Genomic DNA, 18,554 nt, shown 5'->3' with positions numbered 1-18,554 from the left:
CCTCTCGCGGAACGCATCATTGTCGGTCATTGTACATACAGCTTTGACTATTTGACTATAAGTATAAAGCATCCCAAAAAATTTATTTAAATTGTGTAACAAAAACATACTATATGAATATATGGAGAACATAATATAGTATACGAGTATATGGAAAAATAATATAATAAAAAAATATAATATAAGAATATGTGGAAAATAATATTTATTTTACAATATTTATTGTAATATAATATAATATTAATATAATATAAATTATAATATAAATATAATATACATAAATATAATATACACATTATATTATAAAATATTAATATAATATTTATTGTAAAGAGATTATATATTTACTATGAGTATATGCATTGATTTCTAGGAAAATACAATGAGTTAGAGATGCTTCATACTTATGACCAAAGCTGTAAATTATATAGTTAGAGTCGCGTTGTTTTTTATTTAAGTTTTACAATTTGATGTTTCGTGAACATTTAATTCGTATATAACTTCTTTTATTTTTGAATTCGAATTGTTTAATATTGAGATTTGTTTTCTTCTAGGTAAAATCTATTCAACAATTGCACAGATGGCAAGAACATGTAATGCGTGGGGGTTCAAATACAGACAAACTTGTAGTTATTGCTGAATATGTTCTTATAAAATTCCAAGAAGCTGTTAATAGAGGACTTATTATTCATGATATAAATCTGCGAAAATGGGCACTAGAAGCAAAGGAACAAGTGGATTTTTCTTCATTTAAAGCAGGAAATTGGTGGATATGGAATTTTAAAAAGGCACATCGTATTACATCACGTAAAATAACTGCATTTAAAACACGGTCTTCTCATTTAACTGATCTAACTATACGTCAAAACGCTGAGGAATTTGTAAATACAGTAAAGCCACATATTAATGTAATCGGTGCTGAATCAACTTATAATGCGGACGAAAGTGGCTTTAATTTAAAAATACATGCAGGAAGAACATTAGCTAATGTAGGAGTGAAGACAGTTGGAGCTACTATCCAATCTTTATCTGCTATGACTCATAGCTACACCATTATGCCTATTATATCTGCAGATGGACATCTCCTTTCGCCTTTGTATATAGTATTAAAAGAATCTACTGGTGTTTTTGGACCACAAGTAGAACAAACTCTTTTTAGACCAGTGAATATTTACATTGCGGCTTCAAAATCAGGGAAATTGACAACTGAACATTTAAAAAATTGGTTCCAAGAAGTGTATCTACCAAACACTGGAGAGAAAGTATACTACTGCTTGATTCATGGACAGGACATTGCCCGAACCAATTGGAAGAACTTGTACAAAAGACAAACATATAAATATTCTAACAATACAAAAAAAAAACAACTGCTTTTATACAGCCATTAGATGTTTTTGGTTTCAGAATCTGGAAAAATTTTGTTCGAAGCTTTTCTGATAGTGTTATTATAAATAATTATGACATAAATTTACATTTACGTAATAACATAATAAAATTGCAATCTTTAACACACAATCAACTGTCTTCTCCAAGATTTCGAAATTTATTTAGATATAGCTGGTATAAAAGTGGTTATTTATCAACACGGCCTGAAAAATTTCATAATCCAATCGATTATTGTTATTTTAAAGTAGAAAAACGTATACCAAAATGTAGCATTTGTGGTAAAATGGCTTTTATACGTTGTGCATGGTGCAAGCAATATTTTTGTTTTGAACATTTCTTTGAGCAATATTATTATTGTAATAATTATATAGAATAAATAATATTTTACTGTCCTCAATTCCTGTAAAATTTGTATATATTATAATCCATACCAAAATATAAGATATCTTTCACTCGAATATCTATATCGACTACTTAATTAATAAAACCTACTGAATGAAGCAAAACACATACACACAAATATACACTGAATAAATTTATAAATTATATTTTTCATTATTAAATCCGTGTGTGTTCTCCTTTCTTCTTCATATCATTCATTTCCTTATTTGTTCTTTACAATTGAATTTAAAAGATTATCTATATTAGGGTTATATACACTCTCTCTGCGTTCTCCTTATCATGCTGTTCTTCTTCAACTTACTTCTTAACATCAACTTTATTGCTTTTTTAGATTTTCTATTTTCTTCCTTCCTTATCTTTTACAGTTTGCAATTATGAGGAAGATTTGAGGAAGAAAGAAATGCCATCGTCAAGTAGCGAATCCTTAAGTTTGGTACGCGTAGCATACATATAAGAGCATGTTTAATTTTTTTTTCAATGTTGCCTTTTCCAAACATAATGTTATTATATATGGTTGAATTTGTCATAAAATAAGCTTTATTTTGGTTGGACAATTGATTTTAACAATTTGAAAAAAGAGAAGGAGGGGGGGTATTTTATACACAATTTTACATTTTTAAAAAATCTAAATATAGCATAATAAAGTACTTTTAAAACCATAAAACTTTTGTCTAAAACATTTTTTCGTATCTTTAATAGTTTCGATAATATTCGCTTAGAAAGACAAAAATCAACTTTGTTCAAGGGGTTGTTTCCACCCTTAAAACCGTTTTTGGGCACCAACGAAAAATTGTTTTGTTATTAGGTATATCTGCTCTACAATTATGCAGAGTTTCAGATTTTTTTGAATTTCCGCTTTGCCGAATGTCCCTTGTGAGTCTCGTCATATACCTCGGCCTGTCGTTCGTGGGCAACATTGACGTCACGCAGCATACGATCCTCGCGAATGTTTTAGCTTGCTCAATCACGGCAACTTCGTCGTATTAAGCTCGTACTGTTTGTTATTGTACTTTGTAAAAAAAAACAACGAGCGAATCGCATTTCAGCGCCGTAACAAAAAAACAATATTGTAAAATGTGCATATTGACGACGCGTCGCCGCGATCGAGCAGCGGAGCGATCAATCGACGAGAGGGAGCCAGGCGTACGAAAATGTGGCGCATCTCTCGACGATGGGCAGCGAATTCGCCGTGATTGCGCTAGAGGCGAATTCGCGAATGGATTCGTCGCGATAATGCTCAGTCTGGCCGAATCGACAGCGCGACAAGCGATCCATAGCGATCGAGCGCGCGATACAGCACCAATAAACATATCGGTTCTGCGCCACAATGCCAAATGCTCCGTCATTTCGTTGACCTTTTCCGCCTCCTCCTTCTTGCGACACTCTCTGTTCACCGCTTTGACTATTGACGTGATACTCGAATCATCACGCGATGAATCGCAACAACGACCGTCGAGATATGGCTCCACGAGTGAACACATGCGCGAATACGTCTCGACGAACGAGTCGTCCATTTCGAACAGATGAATCCATTCGAGAGCAAAGCGGTTCCTCGTGACGGACGATTGCACGGTCGATACGATTCGCGGCGCACGTAGCCATCGCCAGAGTGTGCAGAGCGCGATCATAGAACGCGTATTCACCATCGAGCAACTTTGGCGACGCCGCAGTCGCAGCTACGGCCGTAAACAGATACGCGAGTGTCACGCGCGCTTCGGCGCTCATCGGGGAGCCATCGTTGGCGGCGGTTCGCCCGCAAGGATCGTGCGAATCGCACGACCGACGACGACGAACATTATCGGTCACAATTACTACTGCAGAGTCGCGCGCGCCTCGTAAGAAACACTTCGCGGCGAATCGTTCCTTGACGTCGTCGATCGTTGCGTCGACTCGTCGGAGCCCCGAGCGCAACCACGAACATATCGCGGATAACGTCGCTGTCGAATCTGAGACTATCGCGCGTCGTTTTCAGTTCGTCATCATAGCATATCGCGATGACGTCGCAATTGCGCGACGATTACTCCTTGACGACGACGCCATCGACCACGATGATCGCTGCCGCGAACAGTCGACCGGCGCACCACTACGATCTGTACGCGAATTATCTGTACGATCGTCTGTCGAGAGTGCACCGCGACAGCGCGTTCACGATCGTCACCTTGGACGATCTGTTGAGATACTTGCAGTTATCGACATGCGAGGGAACGACGCAGCAGCGCCTCCGTCCCCACAGGGCGAGTCGCTCGGTGCAAAACTGATCAAATTGCACGCGCGCGCCGCGGACGGTAGAACACGATTGAACGTCAGTATCGTGCAGGTTATCGCCGAATCACGGACGACATGTACGATTACATGGACAAGGTGAACGAGATCGAGCGCGATGTGACGAAGCGATTGATCGCCGAGCAAACGCGCATCGAACTACTGTGGCCGCGGGTGCGTGCTGCGCGACGATTCGATCGCATGGACGAAATTCTGCGACGAGAAGCGCCGCCGTGTTAAGCGAATCGTCGCCGGAAACGAGACTTCCTCGACGATAATATGGCGAGTCACACGATCTCGGACTACGTAGTGTTTGCGCAATTGTGGCGATTTAAACGCGCGTATCAAACGGCAACGGAGCGCGAACGTTGCTACAATGGCGGGGGTTCGCTGTCGCGTAGACTCGCTCGGTTCTCGGTATAGACGCGCGAGTTTCCGCTCACCGCGTCCGTCTTGCCGGCGTACAACGTGACACTGTACACGACTATTCGAGATGTCTAGAGAGCGATAGACGCGACCAACAGATACATCGAGAGTCTGCACCGCGTGGCCGAACTCTACGCTCGATTGAAACGCGCGAAGCACTTTCGTCTTCGTTTGGCAAAACGCGCCGCGATGTCGCACGGTCGCTGAGTGTTTTCGTTGCACGTGCTGTACGCGCGATCGCCGAGTGTTTTTTGTTGCGCGCCCTGTACGCGCGATTGCCGAGTGTTTTTTTTCGTTGCGCGTCCTGTACGCGCGATCGCCGAGTGTTTTCGTTCCTGTTTGCTAAAGTTAATCTCGCCCATTTTGTAGCTCGTCGTGCACGCGATCGCACGCACACGGACTGATGAAATGAAGTTTTTTATTCACTAAGAAAAAGCACATACATTCGGTGGAATTTTCCACACCGCCTCTTGGAGAAAAAAGCGAACGTCTCGCGACTTAAATGGCAAAAAAATAAGTGTTGACAAATCGCAATGGGCATGTTCAGGTTCGGTGCGCTGCGCGATAGACTCGCCTTGGCGGTGAAGGAAGACGCCATATCGAGCGGCTGCTACATCGCGTGTTTCGACATTACGCCCATGGTAGTGTACGCCGTGCGCAATTGCACGAACGAAGATGAATTTGACGGTATCTTTCGCCGTCGTATGGAATCCAGCAAAGAAGTGCGATTTTTGCGCAATAACCCGCCGCACGCGTTGCGATACACGCTGGACAATAGGGCGCCACGAGCCAAGCGACAGACTCAGTTGCAGAGCCAGTTGGACGCTAAATCGGTGACCGCTTGAATGACCAGAACGTCCGGCTCGCTGACCGAACGATCGTCCATCGCGGACGACACGATCGATCAACCCGTTCGCATCAGGGACGTGGTGCCGAACATCCGAGATATCCTGCAACGTGATTTCGCGCTGATAGTCCGACCGCCCGTTCACGACCGTTGGATGGAAGTCGACTCGTCGTGGCCGTCATCGGACGACGAGTGCGCCACTTCCAAGGAGGAACGCGGTGACCATGACGATCGCATTGTGAAAAAAACGAGCTACAGCGTCGTTCGTTACGTCCCGTATCGTCAGATTGGCCGATCGCCTCGAGTTCGATTACAATGAGGGCGAGGGTGAGGTAAAGGCGCTCAATTGGCTGGCCGCTCATCGAGGCGATCGACCGCGATTGATAATGGCTCGCGATAATGACGTCTTTGTCTATGTTCTGTCGAAGCTGATGCGCAGAGACCTCGATCTGCGAAACGACGACGTCGCAATCGTCGACGACGTCAACGGCGCGAGCGATAACCGCGACGGTTGGAATGTAGCGCTCAAATCGACACGGAGATATCGACGCGACGACGCGATTGCCGTGGTTGCGTCCTCTGCCGACGACAACAACGAGTATCTGGTGTATCACGAGGAAACAAACAACGTGCTGTCGTGTTGACGCCATTTGAACTCGCATTACAAAACGTGCTGGGCGCTGTTGCTGTGGCTCGGAGTGTGCTTCGGCAACGACTTTACGTTCGGTGTACTCGACAAGTCGGTCGCCACCGTGACTCACTACTTTCCGTTGCTGGAGCGCGTTTCTGTCGCTGAGTTCAGCTCTACCGCGTTTGTCCGAGAGCGTATCACCGAGCGGCGACCACGACGACGGGATCAGTCGTCTCGATGTCGCGACTGCGAGCGGCCATCGTGACAACGCGAATAGCGACGAGCGTGCTGTCGCGATCGCTCGTTCGTTGACGCTGGCTTTTCGCGCGCTGCAACGACTTCTCGGCGCGACGGCGACTCGCTGCGAGGAGATTACCTCTGCGATCAAAAGCGAGATCATCGTTATCACGACCGCGCCAACGGCGTCGAAGACGGGTGACGATGAACGCGAACGCACCATCGGCGACACCGCCGAGCCACGACCGCTCGACGCTACGGAATCGGCGTTCGCGCGATGGATAGTGCGAGAAAGCCCTCGCGATAACGCAACGGAGCGACGCGGACTCGTCATCGTCGAACGCGCCTTGCGCAAAGACAGCGACGGACGAGCGCAAGTTGCGTCTGTTGCTCGCGCGACAAATGTGGAGTTTTTTCTATGTGTTGGAGTTGCCGAGCGAATTCACGTCAGGTCAACTCTTTCGCATATGTCCGACGATGCGGATAAACACGTCTTTCGAAAAGCCGTACGTGTCGCACGACGCTTTTTTGGCATTGAGTCAAGTGGATTTGCAACGGCACATATATTCAATAATGCGTCACGTGGTGTAGACGCGTAAGCAGTTTTTTTTGGCCGATCGTCTATATATCGCGCATCGATCATGATAGGTCTGACGCTCGCGTGCGTCGTCGCGTTAACGATCGTGGCGGTTCTCGCGTACGTCATCGTACGCTTCATTCATTTCGTATTGTTGGCGAAAGCGTGCGGTCTCGTGGACAAGACTGCTCGGGTATGCGGGGAGCGAGTGCTACTGCGAATTTCCCTGTGGCAGGACGAGCCGAGAGGCAACGGCGGCAGCAGCGGTAGTACCGCGACGGCGCACCGAATCGCTCGAGCAGTGTTTGACGAGACCGCAGTGTGGTTGGCGGTGCCATCGCCGATACCGCGAGTACGCGCACTGACCAATTCGTACGATCGAGTACGCGCGCGCAACGGTGTAAAGCAACGGGGTTTCGCGGCGGCTCTCGATCGCGCGAAAAATCACCTGATTCGCGTGTCGAACGATCGGCGATGGCGTTTGTCGACGACGACGAATATTCCGTGTATCGCGACAGCGCCCACATGGACGATATCCTGTCGATGCTGAAGGAAACGCCGCGACAATCGCGCGATTCTCAACGTTGCAGCAGCGGCGGCAGCAGCAACAATAAGTCACCGCGACGGAATGGCGAACGCAACAATCATGTGCCCGCCGAGAAGGTAGCGCGAATCAGCGACACCGTCAGCGGTTCGACGACCGCGTGTTTCTTTCAAAACGATCTCATCGATCGAGTCAGACGATTGTCCGACCGTCAACTGGACGCCATGTACGATACTCTGTTACGTCATCATCATTATTACCGCAGCTTCGATGAATCGCGCGACGCGTCATGGCGAAGAATAGCAGCAACAACGAACAGCAACAGCTGCCTCTCGGTGTCAAGCGCATCGAGAACAACGAGACGACCTCGTCGCGATTCGCGTATGTTAACGTGCTGGAACGATGCGCGAATATGGACGCTGTGCGCGACGGAGCTCGGTATCTCGTCGAGAATGTGTTGAGCGCGCGAAGAGGCGACGAGTGCGCGCTTCTCGAATCGTCGCGCCGACGCGCGATCGACGAGGACGACACTCGCTCGACGCGGCATCGTTCAGCGGTTACCGCTGAACGCGCCAATTACAAGAGAGTGCGCGACTTTTTGCACGAACGCGCGATCGATCCGATACTGCGCATCACTCGCGACGCGTCGCAGTCGTGGACATTGGGTCAATTGGTGATGGCGCTCGTATTGAACTTTTTTCCGCCCCGGATCGCGATCTGTTGCGCGCGTTGTGCCTGTCGGAAGTGGCCGATTTTGTGCACGATTACGCTGCAGAATTAACCGGTGTAGCTCACGAGGAGCCGAGAAGGAATCGCACGCTGGCTCTGGCCGAAACCTGCGCCCTACTCAAGAGCTGCGTGCGCGCAAACGTTCACGCGGGCTTCGAACGACTCGACGCCGCTGATCGAAGTCGCGTGTTGAGCGAGCCGTTGGAATTGCGAGTGGATTCGTGTCGCATGGTAGGAGTATGCCCGACCGTGCGTCGCGTCGGTCGCATCGGCGTCAGGATGCATGACGCCACCGTTCAATTGATCAAGCGCGTGACGTTGCACGAGCGATATCGTTCGGTGACGTCGACTCGCGCCAGTCTGTGCAGACGCATGCAGATGACCTCGCGACACGATCCGATAACACGCGCGCGATTTCTCACAACGCTGGTGGCACGCGACGTCGAATCGGCGGGGCACTCCGGCAACGACGAGGATATATCAACGAGTACGGCGCGATTGACGGCGGATCCATTAGCGCCAAGCTATTGCACGCGCACGGTCGTTGGTCGGTGATCGAGCCGCGTTTCGCCCAAGCTACGGTTCGCCGCGAGAACGATGGATCGATGGTTGCTGCGTGGCGGCGAAAGGACGCAACGACGACACCGCGACGACGACGCCGCCGCGACAACAACGACGTCGTCGACAACGACGATTACTGCTAGCAACCGCGCAATGCAACGTGCCGTCGCGCCGATGATCGAACCGACGACGGTCCGCGATGCGACGGCGGCGGCACGAGTCACGGGAAGAGCATCGCCGACGTGTGGCGGGAGATTCGTCGAACCTACGAGGCGAATCGACGCGATATCGTGCACGCCTACGGCGGCACGGCCGACGCGCTAACGGCGATCAATGAAACGTACGAGTCGCTGGTGAATACACCGTGCGACGTAGTGCTGGTAACGCATTACGACGACTCGACTCTGAGCGAGTACGCAACGAACGCGCGAGCTCTGGCCGAACGGCATGGTCTGGTCATTCTGTCGCTCTGCTGGATGCGGCGATCGAACAATATTTGCCACGCAATCTCGTCCGCTGAGGCGAGAAGGTTTCACGCTTACATCGCCGACTCGTATATGAATTCAGACGACGACGCGGCCGCACCGGCCCGTGATTACCGCGACGAGTCATTCCGCTCGTCGAACGCAGTCACGGATTCGAGAGGCAACGAGAGGACCACCAGCATCACCGGTGCCGATGCTCATCGAAGGACGGTTCCGCAGTTGTTTCGCCATTGCGACACGCCCGATAGGCGCGACGAGAACGCATCGTCGTTGCGACCGCGCGACAACGAAGAGACCGACGACGACAACGACGACGGTGAGAACGACGATCGTACGCGTCCGTGGCTCGAGTACACCGCGGTATCAGTTATTCGTGCTGCGCATCATCGAGCCTGGCATCACTCAGCGGCCCGTCGCTATCGACGTCATCGCCCGTGCCCGTTGCGCAATCGTTTGTTGGGTCAGTTTTTCGGCAAGATACTGTACTACGTGCGAGAGTTTGTAATCTGCAATCACACGGGCATGGCGTTTCACAAGTCGTTTCGCGTAATCGACTCGGCACGCGTGGAGCGTATGCTCGAGTCCATCGCGCAAACACCCGACGCGACGATTCGTCCCGTCGTCGCGCTGTCGTGACAACCGCGACGTTTCACCGACGATCGCGCAAACACCTAACGCGACGACTCGTCCCGTCGTCGCGAACTAAGACGTTGGCGAGCGGTCGCGATCGATCGTTACTGGCGATACACATATTTGTTGTAAAACGCGCAATATGGGACAATAAAAGCCAGATTGTTACGCAATTTCAGCGTGTCTTTTTTTCGCTACGTCCGGTCCGTTCGCAAACAGACGCAATGTTTCTGTTGCAGCGCGCGGGAAAGGTTCTTCGTCGCGACGATGCGTCAATCGCGATTCGCCGAATTCGACTGATCGGCGCGGTGATACTGCTGCTGGCCGCGTGCACGGCAGCGTTTCTAGCGCTGGCGCGACCCATCGATGTCGCGGTAAACGCCGATGCGATGTCGAGAAAGCGAGCCAGATCGCCGTCGTGCGACGACGCAACGCGCGGCGACGGCGATGACGACGAGGGGGCGACCAAGAGACGACGACCGTTTGGTGACGATCGGCTGCGACGGTTTCGTCGTGCGACGATCGAACTGCCGGACCGGTCGTCCGATACGCGTGATTGCGACGATCTGGGACACGTTCGCGAGTGTCTGGTCTCGGACGGTTACGCCGCGTGCTTCGAATGCGCGGAATCGCGCAGTTTGTCGCTGCGCGTATGCGCTCACTTATCCGCTCCGGTGACCGTGCACATGACCGACTACGACTACGGCGAGCATCTAAGCACGGATCTCACGCTACGCGCCAACACGTCCGTCGACAAGGGTTACTGCGTGGGCGAGTCGCTGGCCGCGCGATTGCGCGATCTCAACAAGCCGGATGGCGCAGCGACCAGCGAGATCGGCCGAACCAGGCGCCAATGTCGTGTCGCCAACGCCGATTGGATGCTCGTGCGCAAGCGGTCCACTTAGGACACCTCCGTCGGCTCGTTCAACTTTGCGTGTCGATGCAAGTATCCGCATCTCATGACAAACGCGAGCGGCCCGCTCTCGGCGTGTTCGCGCGACGTCGGTTGCGGCGACCACGGTCGCTTGGACGAGGCGTCTCGCGCGTCTGACGTTGATTCGTTCGTGAACGGGCGATGCGAGTGCGAGGACGAATGGATCTCCGAGCGCGACGACGTGATCGGTCCGTTCTGCCAGGAAGCCACCGTGGGCGAGTGGCCGAGTTTGCTGCCCGTGCCCAACTACGGCAACGACGGATTTCTTGATCTGTCGTCCGAGTTTGTGGACGCGGGTTATCGCGCCGTGATTGAGCGCGAACAGCGCGACAGCGAGGACGCGCCGGTGCGACTGGCCGATCCGTGTCACCCGTGCCCGATAGTCGCCACGGACGACGGAAGCGCGTACTTTTGCGGCGACGAGTTCGGTATCGCGGAATCGAGCGACGGTGCACCAACGATCGCTCGAGCGTACATCGGTATGCGTGGAGAACGCGATTACTTGCGCGGCAACGGCGGTCAATTCCCGAACGCGTGTCTGCACCTCTCGTCGACTGAGGGGCTCGCGAGCGATCGGTTTCTCCTGCAATTCATGACCAGCGAGACGACAACCGCGCGCACTGGCAAAGGTCTCGAGCGCGACGGTTTCGCGTTGGAGATTGGCGTATTGTTCGATCGGGTGACCGCCCAGCGATGGTTCGGCAACGCGAGCGACAGCTTTGACGAGTCGCCGAGTTATCGTCGATTCGCGCGCTCGCTCGTCGCACCGGAGAACGACCATCTGCGCAACCTGGCGACGATCTGGACGTTCAATCATCCGTCGATCGCGAAAGATCGTCGCCTGGTGTGCGAATCTCTGCGATCGTTCTGGGGCGACGTGACGCACATCGATCTGGCGTTCGAGTCGAGCACCTTGTACTCGCTGTATCCGTTTTATTGTGACGCAATGGCGTTTGACTACTACATGTATTATCCGCGCGGCACCGAGCTACGAGCGATTCACGGTGAGGTAGACATGACGGCGTACCTGCGACCGAAAGCGGTCGCCTGTCCGGACGAGCGAGGTCTCGACGCGAACGACGTGGTCTTTAGCGGGCCTCACGTTTACACGGACAAGGACACGGCGCACAATATGGTGAGAGCCATGTTACCGGTGTGTCTGATGGAACACATGGAGGACTCCTCGGGTGGCATATCGACGACCGATGATCAATTGCGCGTATCCAAACGACACCGCCTGCGTAATGGTGCGCAACGATCATTTGATCGTTTACGCGTCCTTGCTGTGGTATCCCACGGACATGAGAATGTTGCGTTTCTGCGGCGAACGAGGAGCATGCGCCGCTACTACTACCGCGCGGCAGAACTGCGATTACGACGCTAGCGATAACGTCGCGCGCCACGCCCGTCAAGATTCGGTGGATGGGGGGTGAAAAAGAATCATAAATAAACAAAAGTTTCTCTGTGCTACAAAAACGCAGTTTATTTTGTTCCCCAATGTGTCGAGAAAAAAGCCCAATATGTCTACATCGAGATAAAAATTGACAGATTGTACGGCACGGTGGAATCAGTCAATCACATTCCACAAGTAATCTAGACACTTTTCATACGACAGCATCCACATGTCGCGAAATTGCTCGTTGTACCGAGCGACGATGCGATCGTTCGAGCGAGTGCTCGCGCTCGTGGGCCAATGCACGAAAACGCAATACGGACAGTGCTCGACGTGCATCGCGTTTAGATCCTCGCGCGATCTCGCGATACCGAGCACCACGGTGAACAAACACGCGTGACATCGCACAATCAAGTCGCTCGCGCTATTGAAATATCCCGGCCGATCGCTCCGTAACGCGGCGTTCAATTTGCACGGCAGCGATTCCTCGTCGCTAGAGGCGGACTCCTCGCCGGTCGGCTCTTCGACCTCGTTGGCGTGGTCATCCTCGTTGATCACTACTGTTTCGGTATCGCTGCTGCTGATACGGTCGTCGTCGTCCTCGCAGTTGTCGCGACAATCGCCACCGCAAACATCAATGTTGGCGTTCACGTCCTCAACGGTAGCGCGATCGTGGTGGTGGTGCGCCGTGTCGATTCGCACCACGGCGAAACCGTCCGTCGCGAGCGATTCGACAATGTCGCGCAAGGCCAATGCCCAGCCGGTATTCTCGTCTAGGAGACTGTCGAATCGCCGCGCAATGTCGCGATAGAAGAAATTCTCGTGATCGAAAGCCGACCACATGCAATCGTATTGATACGCCACACACGCGCGGCGACAATATGTGGGTAATCTACAATTCTGCGACAATGCGGTGGAGTGGCAAAATCAGCACTTTATCCGACTGAGAGCAAGCGTCCGCCTCGAGCACTTGGAGTAGCAGCAGTGACTGATCACGTCCTCGACCACGTGGTCGCACTTACGCCGCGGCGCGATTCGGTGACACAAACGCATAAAGACACGCGCCGAGTACTTAAAACTGCGCGACGATACACCAGCGTCGCTTCGCACTCTCCATGCCGAACGGTATCTGAGCACGGCGCATCGAGCGGCTGCACCGGTCACTGATCGCACCGTGTTTGCGTTCGGTGTCGCCGTGTGCTCGCGAGCCAACAGAATCAACGTGCTCAGCCTGCTCGTGCTCGTCATCGTCGGCGTTGCTGGGATGGTTCAACCGACACATCGTAAATTCACGGTACACCATTGTCTCGTGATCCTCGTTGTCGCGAAATCGCCGCGGATAGAACGCGATCGCGTCCGCCAGATACGGCGTAATTCCGTACGCTCGGTATATGTCACGTTGACGTATTAGTTCTCCGTCCTCCAGATGAATCTCCCACGAGGGATGCGCGATCGATCGTCCCTCGTACGGCAGCATCCACGATGGATACGATGTGCCAAATTCCGCGACTTTGAGCCTCGGCGGCATGATCGAACAACGATGAGAGGTGGTGCTATATCGACAAAGGTTTCGCGCCGAGTGCGATCGAAACTCTGACGAGCCAGCGAGATATAGTCACGGTGTTATCGCGAACAATGACGAATTGCAACAAGATCGTGACGATATCGTATACCGCGCGTGTATTGACTCTTCCGCTCGAGTGACCGCACTCGAGACAATTGAGCAAACATTGCGCATATCCGACGATGAAAACTTTTTTTTCTTATCGCTCATGCACAACGGTGCGATAACGAAAACCAGATTGGCGAGTTTCGATCGATCTCGTTCGATCGCTCGTAGTAGCAACCGGAATCACTGTCCTCGTGATAATAGCTTGTAACGGTCGCGCCTCCAGGCTCGGTTGTTTCGGGTAGATCCGGCCCTGTGGCTTGGATCGCGGTTTGCGAGCCGACCACAGGAAAGATTTTCAGGTGAAGGTGTGTGTGGTGTGTGTATGTGTCAATAAAGGAAGACAAAATAAGTATAACACAATAAGTCTTTATTTGGTCGCACGCTACGACCGCGTGTTGCGGCGCGACGTCCCAATGTTGGGTGTTAGAGGATTGCGTGAATCGTTTCCGCGGACACTACGAGCCCCGCGGGGTCACCGTGGTTGGTGAGCGATTTGCTTGGAGCTTACTTTCGGTAATTAGTTCAGCCGGCGCTTGACCCGCAATGAGGGTCGAGCCGCTGATTAGTGACCGCGCGATGTGTATTCCGGTGTGGTTTAAAGCGCTAGTTTGCGTGATTCGGCACGCGACTTGACGACGGGTTAAAAAAAAACGGCGCAAGAACGCGTCGCGACACGTCGCGCTCGCTTTTGTCCTCGGCCGCGGCGTTGGTCGCCCCGGGGGTCGAGGGGTACGGGCGATGGGAGGATTCCGGGTGTGCTGGACCGACGCGTCAACTCCCAGCTGATCAGCTCTGGCCTTCCTGGCGTCCTATTTGGTGAAATTATGAAAGAGATATCGTGAGATCGTTCCGGTGAACACACCGGAGCGACGGCAAACTCGCCGTCCGATCCTTATATCGTAAAGACAGCACAACAGAAAATCGTTCTGGTGAACACACCGGAGCGACGGCGAACTCGCCGTCCGATCCTTATATCGCGGAGACGGCACGAAATATCGCAAAGACGGTACAAAATAAGACCGTTCCGGTGAACACACCGGAGCGACGGCGAACTCGCCGTCCGATCCTTATATCGCGGAGACGGCACGAAATATCGCAAAGACGGCACAAAATAAGACCGTTCCGGTGAACACACCGGCGCGACGGCGAACTCGCCGTCCGATCCTTATATCGCGGAGACGGCACGAAATATCGCAAAGACGGCACAAAATAAGACCGTTCCGGTGAACACACCGGAGCGACGGCGAACTCGCCGTCCGATCCTTATATCGCGGAGACGGCACGAAATATCGCAAAGACGGCACAAAATAAGACCGTTCCGGTGAACACACCGGAGCGACGGCGAACTCGCCGTCCGATCCTTATATCGCGGAGACGGCACGAAATATCGCAAAGACGGTTCGAACGAAGATCGTTCCGGTGAACACACCGGAGCGACGGCAAACTCGCCGTCCGATCTTTATAGCGCAAAGAACAGGTATTATTAATCACCGTCGTAGACGGCCTGGTAACTCACTTACGAATTTCGGCAGAAGCTTCTCGGTTGATCCTCTCTTGGAAAGAACTAGTCGTGGAGACGGAACTCCGGAGACTCTCCTCTTGTCAAAATCTGCCGGGGTTATATACCCGAGATTTTGGGGCTTCGGTTTTCTTCGCCCTTAATCGGAGTTAATTCCTTTTTAATCGGAATTAATCGTGATTATGCGGCGTTTGCCGAATAACTTCGGCGGGGCCGCTCGCTCGGTTCGGCGGCCGATCGTGCCCGAGCGTCGTTGCCGGGTAGTCGGGCATCTTCGGCCGAGCGCGATGTTTCGGCGCGGTGTCAGCGCGGGTCGGGGGGTGTGCGCTCAGCTGACTGTCGCGTGCTACTAGGCGGCAGTCAGCGTAACGGCACAAAAATCTTTGTGTCGTTACACCACCCCCCCCCTTTTTCCTTGTTTTCCTTCCTTCTGGCATGAAGCTTTTAACCGGGGATACGGTTGGCGGTACGCAACTGCCCGTTGCGCGTGAACCGCAGGCTCCACCGTCCGGTCAGCGTCCGTAGACGGTATTTCCGGGAGACCCGAACGGAAAAATATGGCACGTGCCATATTTCGCCGGTTGGCAGCAAGATGGGCACCGGCGGTGGTAGTGCGGGGCCTTGTACCGGTGGCTGGATGGAGGGTTGCACCCTGGCTTGCGGTGGCGGGGTGTCGCGGAGGAGTCGCATGGTGCCTCTGAACGGCACGTTACTCCTGATCACCGGTCCCGGCTGGATGTTGCTCATTGGAGTTGGTGGCTCGTCCTCGCCCAGCAGTGGCATGTCGCGAGGTGGCGGTGCTGGGGCCGTCGAGGAACCCTCCTCTTGCTCGTCGAGCGTGATGACCGGAATAGTCCGCCTGGTGGTCGTGGTGGATACGACGACGGAAGGGGGGCCTCCGTGCGGGGCCTCGTTCTCGCGTCTTCGTGCCACGTCAACAAGCCCGGGTGGCGCTGGGCGAATCTGGGGCCCTTTCCTCGGCCGGCCGATTCGGCGTCCGAGCGTTGGTGGTGCGGGCTTTTGCCAACTCTCCCTTTTCCGGGTGGTCGGTTCCTTGACCTCCCTCTGGAGGCTAGGACCGGGCTTGGCGGTTATAGGTGCCAGCGGTGGTGGTTCGGTCGTTGAGACGCGGATGACCGTCGGCGGGGCCGCTGCGGGTGCCGGAAGTGCTGGCGGTGGTCCGTTCGGATCTTCGGGGCGATGCTCGGCAGAGGTCCCCCCTCGGTCTGGCGGGCTTCCCTTTTCCGCAGTCTCCGTGACCCGGCGCCATACGGCGGCGGCGTCGTCGTCGGTTTTGAGCAGAAGCTCGGCCAGCTCGTCGATATAGTTGTCTAGCTCCATATTAACGATTGACTGTCCCGCATGCCTGATCCTCTCCGCTTTTATAGTCGTTAGGCTCGAAATTACGGCTTGCTTCGGGGAGATCGGTCAATCTTCTGGTTGGTCGTTGTTCGTTATCGTTTGTTGGGAACGTGATCGTGTTGATTTCTCGGTCTTTGTTACTCGGTGCGGCGCGCATGTCGTGCACGTGTATGTTTTTATAAATTCGGCCTCGTTCGTCTTTCAAATCGACGATTACTGGAGAATGTATTTTCTTTACGGTGAACGGTCCGCTATATTTTGGCGCAAGTTTGGCATTGAATGCCTTCGTCTTGTCGGATTGAAGGTGTTCCTTTTTCCACACTGTTTCTCCGAGTTGTGGGCGCCATGCTCTCCTCCGTAAATTGTAATGAGATTCCTGTCGTTGAAATGCTTGTGCGAGATGCATTTTCACGAGCTCGTGTGTTTCAGTTAGTACCTTCGCCACGGTGGAGGGTGGCGGAACGGGAGGTTTGTCCCTTCGGTCTTCTTGGTGTGGTCGGGCCAGTTCGCGTCCGTGATTCAGGAACGCTGGGCTGAATCGGGTAGCGTCATGTTGGGCGGTATTAAATGCGAATCGGAGGGCGCCCAAGTGTTCGTCCCAGCGGCGATGCTTTTTATCGATATATTGGGCGATCATTGTTTTGATAGTGCGATTGGTACGCTCCACGGGATTGCACTGTGGTGTGTAGATAGGTGTGGTGCGGTGGCGGATGCCAAAATTTTTGCACATCTCCTGGAATTCCTTGGCACTAAACTGTGGGCCGTTGTCGGAGATAATGGTGTCCGGGCATCCGTGTCGATAAATAATGATGTCGATGATGTGGGTCACGATTACTGGGGCCGTTGCCACTCGAAGTGCTTTGACTTCCAGCCATTTGGTGAAGCGGTCCTGCATGGTAAGTAACCACGTGTGCCCTTGACGAGAACGTGGCAAGGGTCCCACCAAGTCGATGGCCACCTGCTCCCAGGGGTGCTTCACTGCTGTGGCGTGGAGTAGGCCGGGTGGTTTCTGTTGTCCGGCTTTGTGTGCTAAACAGGTGGGGCACTTTCGGACATACTGGGCGATATCGCGGGCCATGCCGGGCCAGTAGTAGTGTTCGCCGATGCGTATGATGGTTTTGGCGATGCCGAGATGTCCGGCCGCGGGATCGTCGTGCATTCGTTTGAGCGTTAATGTTCTTTCGGTTGTCGGTAGGCATCTCTTCCATTGTGCGGCGGTTGGCACTTCCCGGAAGTCGAGATTATGTAGAAAATGTCGGAACACGTGGCCGTCTCGCAGGTCGTAATCGGGATGTGCGTCTGGGTGTGCGGTGACCTGGGCCTTGAGGTTCTCGTACCAGGAACAGGTCGGATGGCTGGTGATAACGGCCACTTCAGGTTCTCGGGACAGGGCATCGGCTACCTGGTTACTGGATCCGCGTCGGTAGCGGATCTCGAAGTCGTATTGTTGGAGTTCGAACTTCCAACGTCCGAGCCGGCCGGTCGGTGATTCAATTTTCTGCAGCCACTTCAGCGACTGGTGGTCGGTGAGGACGGTGAATGTGTACCCTTCGAGGTATTCGCGCATCTTGCGGATGCCCCAGACCACGGCCAGGCACTCCAGTTCGGTGGCGCTATAATTCTTTTCGGCATTGTTCAGGGTTCGACTGGCGTAGGCGACGACTTTTTCTCCCTCTTCAGTCTCCTGGGTCAGTACGGCTCCCAGGCCGGACTGGCTGGCGTCGGTTTGGAGAGTGAATCGTTGCGCAAAATCTGGACAGGTCAGCACTGGTGCGGTAATGAGAGCGTCTTTTAGTCGTTGGAAGGCGTCGGCCTCCTCGTCGTGCCACCTCCATCGTTCTTTCTTCTTGGTCAGCCGCGTGAGTGGGGCTGCGAGCCGGGAGAAATTCGGTACGAAGCGGCGGTACCACGATGCTAGGCCTAGGAATTGTCGCACTTTCTTCACGTTGGTGGGTGT

At 52.9% G+C, this 18,554-nt stretch overlaps 1 protein-coding gene across 1 annotated transcript; it reads right to left on the bottom strand.

Moving 5' to 3' along the window:
- Positions 1-15,679: 15,679 nt before the first annotated feature.
- LOC112588498 (WAS/WASL-interacting protein family member 2-like) lies at positions 15,680-16,576 on the bottom strand. The gene has a single exon (XM_025298668.1). The coding sequence runs from the start codon at positions 16,574-16,576 to the stop codon at positions 15,680-15,682; it is 897 nt and encodes a 298-aa protein (XP_025154453.1).
- Between the last annotated feature and the right edge of the window lie 1,978 nt (positions 16,577-18,554).

Source organism: Harpegnathos saltator, unplaced genomic scaffold (genome assembly GCF_003227715.2).
Source record: "Harpegnathos saltator strain DR-91 unplaced genomic scaffold, Hsal_v8.6 scaffold232, whole genome shotgun sequence".
Lineage (NCBI taxonomy): Eukaryota > Metazoa > Arthropoda > Insecta > Hymenoptera > Formicidae > Harpegnathos > Harpegnathos saltator.
Note: the sequence above shows the minus strand (reverse complement) of the source record. Positions and strands in the feature narration are given on the sequence as shown.